Source organism: Nannospalax galili, unplaced genomic scaffold, assembly GCF_000622305.1.
Source record: "Nannospalax galili isolate Female #2095 unplaced genomic scaffold, S.galili_v1.0 scaffold399, whole genome shotgun sequence".
NCBI classification, from domain to species: domain Eukaryota; kingdom Metazoa; phylum Chordata; class Mammalia; order Rodentia; family Spalacidae; genus Nannospalax; species Nannospalax galili.
The window spans coordinates 3,037,774-3,048,653 of record NW_008345053.1 but is presented as its reverse complement, the minus strand read 5'-3'; the positions used below and the strand labels follow the sequence as shown (position 1 = coordinate 3,048,653).

The window sequence follows — 10,880 nt, the reverse complement described above, 5'->3', positions numbered from 1 at the left end:
CACCACCACCCAATCTGGACCCCAGGGCTGGCGAGGAGGCTGTGTCAGCAGTGCCACATTCAGACACAGGAGAACAGGTTCAGAGACACAGATCTACTTTATTGAGGAAACAGCAAGCTTAAATAGGGTTCTTAAGTCATTCAGGAGCAAGTACAAAGATCATTCAGGAGAGCGTGCAATGATCAGGTGATACATGAATAGACACCTTAGGCTTCCATATACAGTTTCGTTTTACTGATCGGGACTAGAATTCCTGTAAATCATGTGATCAACCCTGAGCGGGAGGGGTAGTTGGTTCCCTGGGGTCAGGGGGCCATCTTGTGACCTAATAAGGAAATTAACATACTCCAACATCGATGCATCTAGGCAGATGAAATATAAAGAAACGAAGCAACTATTTTAAAAAATCGAGAAAGCATTGAACTGGGGTCTCAGCTAGTTGGTAAAGTGCTCATTTAGTATGTATGAAAGCCTTGGGTTTTATCCCCAGAACCGCATAAACTTTGTGTGGTAGTACAGGCCCATAATCCCGGCACTGGCTACTTAATGAATTTGAGGACACCTTGGAATACATGACCACATATCAAAAAAAGTAAAAGATGGGGCTGGAGAGATAGTGCAGCAGTTAAGAGCACTTGCAGAGGACCTGGGTTCAGTTCTCAGCATCTACAAATGGCTAACAGCTGTCTAACTCTAGTTCCAGGGGAGCACATACCCTCTTTTAGTCTCCATGGGCACTGCATGCATGTGGTATACACACAGACAAAACACTCATTCACATAAAATCAATAAAAAATTTTAAAGTAAAAGAAAACATGGCAAAGTAGATTCAGAGGTTTAAAGATAGTTATTTATAGATTATTAGCAATCAACAGCACTTTCCTCTCCCCATTTTGGTCAAGGTATGCAATTTAAGTTATCTATGCATCTGATGATCTCTGTAAGTACAGCACCTCCCTCCCTACAAGCCCCCATCCCTGGCAGTTTCATGACAGATGCTTGGCTTCTCACACTCTGTATATTTTATCAGGCTCAACAAACTGGGTCACTTCATCTAAATAAGGCCACCAGGAGTACAGGAACCTCTCTGCAATGATTCTCAGCCAGGGAGTGACCCTCACTTCCCCTCTGGCTCCTCTGTCCAGAAGTTCTTTGAGCTCCTCCTGGGTCAGGTAGCTGAAGCCACTAACTTCACTGTGATCTGCATTGATAGTAACATCCCTCTTCACAAGCAGAAGGTAACAAACTTCGTGTTCTCCCCAAGTTGGATCTGATTTTGCCTGGTAATGATATTTTGTCATGAAGATGATGTCCTTTAGAGAAATCTGCAGCAGAAATTGATGCAGCGTTAACAAGATGACTGCAAAATGAATAGGTAGAAAATAAAGCAAATGTAGATGTTTGTTTTCCTCAAAGGAGATTAACAATTTTCTTTGGTAATTAGTAATTACCCAAACCTCAGTTTTCTTTATTGCTTACTTATCTGTTTGTTTTTATTGTTAGTATAGATTCATTGTACAAAATGGTGGATTTTATTATGATATTTTCACGTGTCTATATACTCCGCTTACACTAACACATCTTTAATCTCTCTTGTCTCCCCTTCCCTCCCAGTTGACACACTTCCTCCTCCCTAACCCTTCCCACTTTTATCACACAGAGGTGCACACACATACACTCTTAAATCTAGATTCGACATATGAGAGAAAATGTGATAATTGTCTTTTGGAGTCTTATTTTGCTTACTATGATGATCTCCATTTCCATCCATCCTCTTTCAAATAACACAATATCATTTTTCTTTATGGCTGAATAAAACCAGTATGGGAGCTAGAGAGATGCTTCAGTGATTAAGAGAGCTTGCTGCTCCTCTTTTGGAAGAGAGTTCATTTCCCAGCAGTCTTCTCAGACAGCTCACAATCTAACATATCTCGGGAATCCGACAGCCCCTCTTCTGGTCACTTCAGGAACCTGCATACATGTGCACATATACACACTGGCACACACATATACACATAAATACCTAGTAAATATTTTTATAAGATTCCATTTTAGGGAGAAACGGCTCAATGGTTAAGAGCACTGGTTGCTTTTGCAGAGGACCTGGGTTTGGTTCCCATCACCCACATGACAGCTAACAACTGTCTGTAACTCTAGTTCAAGGGATAAACACCCTCTTCTGGTCTCTGAAGGTACTGTGCACATGCGGTGCACTTACATACATGCAGGCAAAACACTCATACACATAAAATAAAAATAGAAAATTTAAAAAATTGAGACATATATATATATATCACAAATTTTTAATCCGTTCAACTTGATGGGAACCTAGACTATTTCTATGATGTAGCTCTTGTGAATACCGCACAGCAAGTGAGGATATACAGGTTCTGTGCTTATTAAGATTTGAACATGCCCAGGAGCTGCAGAGCTCAATCATATGGAAGTCTTACTTTAACTTACTGAGGAACCTCCTCACTGATTTCCATAGTGGCTGTTCTAGTTTACACTCTCACCAGTAGTGAATAAAGCTCTTTTTTTCACCACATCTTTGCTAGTATTTGTAGTTCTTCATTTCTTCCTGATGGCCATTTTGACTCAGATAAGATGGAATTTCAATATAATCATGGTTTTCATTTTCTTGGTGTTGGATGCTGGATACTTTGTACATTTATTGGTCATTTGTACTTGTCTTTTGAGAAGTTCATTCAATTCATCTGTTCACTTGTTGATTGGACTGTGTGGTTATTTTTGCCAAACCTTAATTTCTGTAACTAAATTTTGTGGGCTCAAATCTGAATGATAATCTGACTTTGGCTTTTTCAATCCAATAAAATTACCTGTGTTGTAGGTTTTTCTCTCTTTCTTTTTTGTTTTTGTTTGTTTGTTTGTTTTTGGTCTGTGTTCTATTTTAAAAAACTGACTCTGGAGTAGGGAGATGGCTCAGTGGTTAAGAGCTCTGGCTGCTCTTGCAGAGGACCCAGGTTCAATTCCAAGCACCCACATGGCAGCTAACAACCATCTGTGACTCCAGTTCCAGGGGATCCAATACCTTCCTCTGACCTCCATGGGCATTGCACAACATGGGTGCCCTTACACACATGCAGGCAATACATTCATACACATAAAAAATAAAAATAAAATATTTTTAAAAAGAACTGACTCCTTCACCCTTAGCCATGGAGAGTCCTCACAGAAACTCAGCAGATTTCCAAGAAAAATGCTCTTTGCCTCTCAGTACCTGCTCTAATGGATAAAGGTAACGAATGAATGTCTTATGTGCACAGCTGATCTTAGATGTTCTTTTCAGTCCATGTTTGCAATTTCCTCCTCAGAGGTTTCCAGAAAATCAGATTGGTAAGTAGACTTGACCTTGTCCTAAAAGTAGACTTGACCTTGCCTAGGACAACTGACTGCACTGAAGCCCCATCTCCTTAGTTAAGGCCCTCCAGTGACAGGGGGAGGGGGGGCACAGATCCAACATCCCTCCTCTGGCCAGTGTCCAGTTTCTGCCCCTCGCTCCCTTGGAGTCATGCTGATACAGCTGTTACTGGGCAGATATGTGTACCTGGTCCTGGGAGATGCCCAACTCAGCCTGCAGGCGTCTCAATGCCGCCCTCTTTACTCCCAAAGCGTCCTTTTCTTCTAGTTCCTCTGGGTTACTTAGTGGGTGACTAGAACAGGAGTCCGTAAAGTGCCCTGGAGAGAATACAGATGAGAAACAGTCCTCTTATTCCTGGAGACAGAGCAAATGAAACACACTTGCAGCCCTTGCAGGGAAGATCATCAGGATCTGTCATTAAGGTGAGGCACCTCACACAGATGGGAAAGTGGGCAGAGCCAGAGTCCCTGCTCCCAGGGCTGAGAGGGTTTGGGTGAGGTGCCTAGAGCAAGCCATTCACAGTGGTGCTCATAAGAAGCAGCAGCTCAGGCTACCCTCAGGCCCTCCCCCACAGCCTTTGTTGCACCATCCAAGTGAGACCCAGGTTAGGCACCAGTTCTCAGGCAGATTTGTGCAAACAAAAGACCAGAAATGCTATCTGGTAACAGGAAGAGCTCAGTGCTATGTGAGGTGTGGGTGGGCTTAGAGGTACAGTTGAGGAAGTGGGGCTCACTTGAGAGTGTTGAGCTTAAGACAAACCACCCCAGAATAGTACAGTAGGAAATCCTACCCACAAGACACTGCTAAATATATACTTCAAACTGAGATCTGAGGAACAAGTATGCAGAGGGGCCCCTCAGAACTTCCCTTATCTGACTACTGACTGGTCTTCCAATAGAAAAGCAATAACCTGGAAATCAGTAACCGCCCTGGAAAAATCCACCATGGATGATCACATAGCCTCAACAGAGCTTGGAGATATTTCTGTACGGGAGAAGCTTTACCACCTGTAGAGCGAGGGACCTTCCTTTATTCATCACACAGTGAAAGCTTCTCCATGCTCCTACAGCCCCCCCACCACCAGCGCCCTAGGCACTATTCCTTTCTGTAGCACAAGATGCCACGTAAACGTCAATCACTGGGTCTTCGTCCAGTCTGATGTTTTGTGGGACTACCACATGCATGCATGCAACTAAAATGCTTTTCCCTGTTATTTTCCACTGCTGGCTTATTTCGTAGACTCATTGATCAAACCTTCAGGTGACAGGGAGAAAGTCTTTTAGTATTTGTTTCGTTTTTGTTTTTGGCTTTTTGAGACAGGGTCTTCTTGTAGCTCCAGAGCTATGTAGACCAGGTTGACCTCAGTCTCACAGAGCTCTGCCCACCTCTGCATCCTGAGTGCTGGGATTAAAGGCCTGTGCCACCATGCCTGGCCCTTTTTGGTGTTTCTGAGTCAGATTTCATGTATACCAGCCTGGTCTTGAACTTGCTATTTAACTGAGGATGACCTTGATTTCTGCATCTTCTGGCCTCTGCTCCCAATTATTGGGGATATGGGTACATCACCATACTTGGCTTTGATCAAGTTTTCTTTTTAGATGTATGGCCATGCATATGCATGCATGTTCATGGGTATGAGGAGACATGTATGTGTGGGGGACAGCCTCAGGTGTCAGCCCTAAGAATGCCATCCACCTTCTTGAAACTGGGTCTTTCATTGATCTGGAGCTCACCAACTAAGCTAGACTGGCTGGCTAGTAAACCCCAGAGATCCTCCTGTTTCTGCCTCCCCGGTGCTGACATTGTAAGCACATGCCGCACTGCTTAGCATTTTTATGTGGGTTCTGGAGATCAAACTCAGGTATTCATGCTTGTGAGACAAGTGTTTTACTGACTGAGCCTTCCCTCCAGTCCTCTGATCATGTTTTCTTAATGAAAGGTAACTTTCCTTTACCCTGGCAATGGCAACTACTTGGGAGGGTCCTTCTTACTCCTTCCCTCTCCTGCCTGCCTTCTTAGATATTGAATGCTTCTTTGGGTAAAACAGTAAAGAGTCTTACAAAAATAAAAGCTAGAACTCTCACCTTGACTCTTAGTGACCTGAAAGGATCATGGCACTCGAGATGAAATCTTAGCCCAAGGAGTCCTGTTTGCACACTGTGGACATCCATGCCAGTTACACTTCTAATTTAGCAGTCCTGGATTGTTCTGAAACCTAGTTCAGCTTCATAAAGAAGCCAAGGGTTCAATTCACCAAGCTAATGCAGAGATGGTTTGGAAAATGACCAGGATGTATTAACCGAACCTCGGAAAAAGGAGCTAAGGAAAGAAGGAATCTTGCATGGGCATTGCATTCTACACTGGACCTTGTCAGCATTCACCAGTAGGGCAGGATATGGTTTTGAAAACCTGAGAGCTCATGCTAAAACACACTAAATGACCACAGCTGATGTTACTCTCTAAAAGGCTACTCTTACTTTAATCATAACTGAGGAAGTGAAGAAATTCAACATTAAAACAGATTACAGGGCATTAAGTGTTACCATTATATCCTAACAGTTATGGTAAATACTATTTATTTTAGTCCTTTATATAAAGGAAAATAAGGATGTCCTTAAAGCAGTAAATTCTTCTTTTAAGCAGCTTTGGGGCATGGCCTGGTGGTGCAGGCCAATATACTCTCAGCTCTTCAGGATCTGAGGCAGGAGAATGACATGTTCAAGGGCAGCCTGGGAAACTTAGTGAGAATCTATCTCAAAATGAAATAATAAAAACAAAGGGCTGAGAATGTGGCTGAGTGGTAAAGTGTTTACTGCACAAAGCCCTGGGTTCAGTCTCCAATACTAAATGAATGAAGAAAGAACAGCTTTTCATTTCAAGTAAAACAATGGAGTGGGGGTCCCAGAGCAGAAGTTCATATAGGTCCCTACTTAAACCAACAGATCAAACAAAACCCTCTAGCCAAGTGCATTGGAGAAATACTGGGCTGATAAGCATGTGTCTGACTATCTAGAGCTGTCATTTACAGGCAGATAACTCACATGCCAGATTCTGCCATGTCAAACCACATGGACTCTTCTCCTAAGCCCTGGACTAAACTGGTGGACTTACCAGGAAAAGTCAACTTAGTATCTGATCGCCGCTGGATCAGGACTTTCTTCTCTGAGTTGAACAAAACGATGCTGAAAGCTCGGTGCAGCAACCCTGAAAAGCCAATGTTCTAGTGTGAGCACATGCCTGACATCCACACACTTTTTGTCTGAGCACTTTGTCCCATCTCCATGATTTAGAGGAGTTGTATAGTGCAAAGGACCTGTGGTTATCAAAACTGACATTTCATAACTTCTAGCTAATTAAAGCTTGTTTGACAAATTAAAACTCAAAATGAAAAATTGAAACTTGTTAGAGAAAACCAGAGCTAGATGGCAGTGAGGCAGAATCAGGAAAGATCAATTTTATTCAGAACTATTGCAATAAGGGGAAAAGAGACCTCAGCATAGATTTGGGGTCAACTCTGAATATACCATGGACAGGTGGGAGCTCACAGTCAAGTGACAGAGAAGGGGTGGGTGGGTGGAAATGACTAAGTGGGATGAAATGGGGAGGGCTTAGATTCAAAGTATCTCACTTAAGAACTGAGGGACTAGGAGACAGAGATAGGGAGGCACACAGATAGGGAGAGGCTGGCACTGACAAGCAAGGTGGATGGCCAACTTCTGGCTTTCTCCTCAGCTGAGACAAAGGCCTAGTGGACCTTTTCTCCTGCCTACAGGTTCCATCCTTCCAACTGACCAATCCAGACTGGTCCAATAACTCCAAGGTCAGACCCAGACATATCTCAGCTTGGAGCTGTAAACCTATCAGTCCTCCCTTCTTCAAGTTGACCAAAAGTAGGGGAGGGGACCTGCCCCTATATCACCAAGAACACTTAAAAGAACTAGGCCTGCCTACGATTGGATTTCAGTTTCCAAATCCTCTCTCCACTTGTGGAGTCTCTCTCTCTCTCTCTCTCTCTCTCTCTCTCTCTCTCTCTCTCTCTTTCTCTCTCTCTCTCTCTCTCCCTCCCTCCCTCCCTCCCTCCCTCCCTCCTGAGAATGTGTGTATGTGTATGTGTGTATATGTCTTCCCTTTTAATAGTTTGTTGCCTGCTATGCCCAAGATTCTTCCTGCCTTTTAATTCTTTAATTGATGATGAAAACAAACCAGATCAGGACCCCTAGATAGTAACAGAAGGACCCAGGTAATCAGACACCACCCTAGGGGTGATAGGGCTTGAGGAATCTGATTAGAAACCATGGTGGGGGATTCTTTTGAAGTAACAGAGCAGGATCTTGCCCAGATATGATTTCAGAGGTAAGTGCACAGTTGCTACAAGGTTCAGGATTCTGATGGAGGTTGGGTTAAGCAGATTATTTTGTGACGATGAGCACTGCAGAATCTCATCCTAAAGATCAGCAGAGAGAGTATAAGATGATTGTGTGGTCTGCCTAGAAAAACCCACACTCTCCTCCTCTGCCTCTCTGTCAAATGATGAGAAAGAGAGAAAGAGAGAGAGAGAGAGAGAACTGGTGAGATGGCTCAGTGGGTAAAAGCACTTGCTAAGGAAGTCTGGTGACCTGAGTTTGATTTCTAGAACCCATGTAATCCATGTAAATGTAAGAGAGAAGTGACTTACAAAGTTGTTCTCTGACCGCCACATGTGTGCCATGGCACATGTGCACCTGCACGTACATCACACACACATGCACACACATTAATAATAAATTTTATTAAAGACACACAAGCTTCACAACAGAAAACGAAGAGGCATGGCCCTACCTCTCTCGATATTTTCGTTCAGGTGGCAATTCCTCTTGGTGTCTGCACCAATGACCTTGTCATTTTCATTAACAACAATCAGCATTTCCTCTAAACGCTGCCGTTGGTGTTCATCAATCCAGTCAACAGTGACGTCAGACATGTCGGCTATCTGTGATTGAACCTGCAATGGACACACATGATTTTCCTCTCTGTGTGGAGGCTATGATCTAATTTTTCCTGCTATCAAACACCTCAGAGATAATCACACATCTTTATCTATGTGACAGAAATGTTACATACTGACACAGGACAGTTGTTCCATGTAGAAGGGGTATAACATGTTTCAAATTTTGTGTTTTTGTGAACAGGAGATCTTGGGAACTTTCTGAAGGGAAACAGCTCCCATACTTCCCAGTTTCTTCAAAGATTGAAAAGAATCTTCACAAAAGGAAAAATACAAAGGAAAATACAGGTAATTCTCTTTGTAGCATGCTTTTGGACAAAGGCCCTGGGGTCAGAACATACAGAGATTTCTTTTTTTAAAATATTTTATTATTTTTATTTTATGTGTATGTGTGTATTGCCTGCACGTAGGGAAGTTCACCGGTGTCGTGCAATGCCGCGGAGGTCAGAAGAGACTGTCGGATCCCCTGGGACTAGAGTCATGGACAGTTGTCAGCTGTCATGTGGGTGCTGGGATTCAAACCTGGGTGTTTTGCAAGAAAAACCAGTGTTCTTAACCGCTGAGCCATCTCTCCAGCCTCCATTGAGATATTTCTTAGCCTTTCTAGAAAGTCATGTTCATCCACAGAAAGCTTTGGGCATCTTTTTTGGTGCCAACAGATTCTTATGCAATGATTTGATCAGAACATATTGTCAGCACCATTTGTCTCCCCATAAGTCTCTTCACTATCTTTCCCCCACTTGTCTGTGTGCTTAAGACAGTCTTTCCAGGTAGCCCAGGTTGGACTCATTTTAACTCACTATCCTTCTGCCAAAGCGTCCTGAGTGCTGAGAGACTGACGTGTCATTGTACCTGACCTTTGCCCTTTTTTAAAGAAATGGGAGGAGATGGGTCAATGTAATCAATTCCTTATATACATATATGGAATGTCATAATGAAATATATCTTTTTATACAATTAATAGATGATAATTTAAAAAGTAAAAGACATGCATTGACTTCTGCCAGTTACACTTTTTCTTTTATTATTTTCAGTATTCTGTTCATTGCCTAGGCAAAGAACGGGGCTGCTTGACTTGATTTGTGGATATGGGGTAGGACAGATTCAGAGGAAACAATTGACAAGGATGTACAGGATTCTATCAATTAAAGAATTCCTGTAAGGGAAAGGATATGCACGAATCACTCCTGCAAACCAGTGACTCTGCAGCATCGGGTGTGGAAATAAATCCAGGTCAAACCATGGGCCAACCACGGACCACTTATACCTTTGAGGTGTACAAAGACATCAGTTAGGATGATTTCAAGTTTTTGTAGTCTCAAGAAACCATACCCTGCTCTTTCTGTGTGTCTCTGTCTTTTCCTCAGATCTCTGTTCATATTTTATTTTGAAACTTTTTATTCAACCCATAAATGAATGTTCTGGGGGTTACTCACTTTCACATCTGAACAGATTACACCATCTCTAGTCCCACAGGACATGTGAAAAACATTTTCTGTTACTTGATGCTTGTTTCATGAATTAGACAACCATAGAAAATTATTTGACACAACTACACCTTTTAAGAGGTAAATTGTGATCTGGGCATAGCATGTTGCTGTGTCACTAAGTAGCATCTTAAAAATACAGGTAAAAATTATTTGAGAATCAATGAGGTTGGATTTTTTGAAATAAAGTTATGCCAGGCATGGTGGCACATGCCTTTAATCCCAGCACTTGGGAGGCAGAGGCAGGCAGATCTCTGTGAGTTCCAGGCAAGCCTGGTCTACATAGTGAGTTCCATGCCAGCTGGGGCTACAAGGAGACCCTGTCTCAAAAAAAGTAATAAACTTCTATCCTTACCTCTAATGTCCTATCAGATGTATCCCTATGAATTTGAGGTTTAATTATAAAAATGAAAGTATCAAAGAACCAGAAATGTATATACATGAATAGTTATATGATATTCTTTTAGGAAAAGCCTTTCTAGATACAACAATAATAGAAGCCACAATACACAAATAAATAGTAAATAAGTTTAAAGCATCTTTCTGCATGTCAGGAAAACTACAGCCAAAGAAAAAGAGAAACTCAAACATCGGACTTAATATCATGTTAGCAAAAAAAGACGAACTCACCAGCAAGAGAGAAGGCAAGCATCAAGAAGCCAGGCATTCTCCTCTGCCATGGCCTTTTATAGGGGTTGCCATCAGAAGGTAACACCCACATTTAGGGTGTGTCTTCCAGCTTCAGATAATCCAATTAAGAAGATCTCTTTCATTTCAATTAATCCCGGATCCAGTCAAGTTGACACCCAGGATTAGCCATCACAAGTCCATCCCTTATCAACTTGACATCCAATAGCATCTCTCTATGTCATGCTTAATTTTCAACCAAAGTCACTGTTTGTACCGAAAGTTCTCTTGCTGATCTCTAGATAAGCAGAATCATTTTGTTCCTGGCAGGGTAAAATTCTCTCTGATCTTATGATAAACCAATTAGGGCATCCTCTTGTTTCATCAAAGTTCATTTTGT

General features: G+C 42.3%; 1 protein-coding gene across 2 annotated transcripts; it reads right to left on the bottom strand.

Moving 5' to 3' along the window:
* Positions 1-828: 828 nt before the first annotated feature.
* Positions 829-10,527, bottom strand: LOC103740667 (isopentenyl-diphosphate delta-isomerase 2-like). 2 transcript variants are annotated; one of them, XM_008841345.2, is made up of 5 exons: positions 10,484-10,527; positions 8,201-8,363; positions 6,494-6,586; positions 3,569-3,699; positions 829-1,325 (listed from the first exon to the last, which is right to left on the bottom strand). In XM_008841345.2, the coding sequence occupies exons 2-5, from the start codon at positions 8,340-8,342 to the stop codon at positions 1,008-1,010; spliced, it is 684 nt and encodes a 227-aa protein (XP_008839567.1). In that variant the 5' UTR covers positions 8,343-8,363; positions 10,484-10,527; the 3' UTR covers positions 829-1,007. The 2 variants fall into 2 exon arrangements, with proteins under 2 accessions (XP_008839567.1, XP_029423344.1); XM_029567484.1 differs by lacking the exon at positions 6,494-6,586.
* Positions 10,528-10,880: the final 353 nt, after the last annotated feature.

Bases quoted from the DNA above. Each gene is read 5' to 3' on its own strand.
- LOC103740667 (XM_008841345.2), bottom strand. From the start codon at position 8,342: ATGTCTGACGTCACTGTTGACTGGATTGATGAACACCAACGGCAGCGT. The intron at 6,587-8,200 runs GTAGGGCCATGC...TTGGCTTTTCAG, and splicing joins GAACGAAAATATCGAGAGAG to GGTTGCTGCACCGAGCTTTC. The intron at 1,326-3,568 runs GTACACATATCT...TTTCTGCTGCAG, and splicing joins TGGGCATCTCCCAGGACCAG to ATTTCTCTAAAGGACATCAT.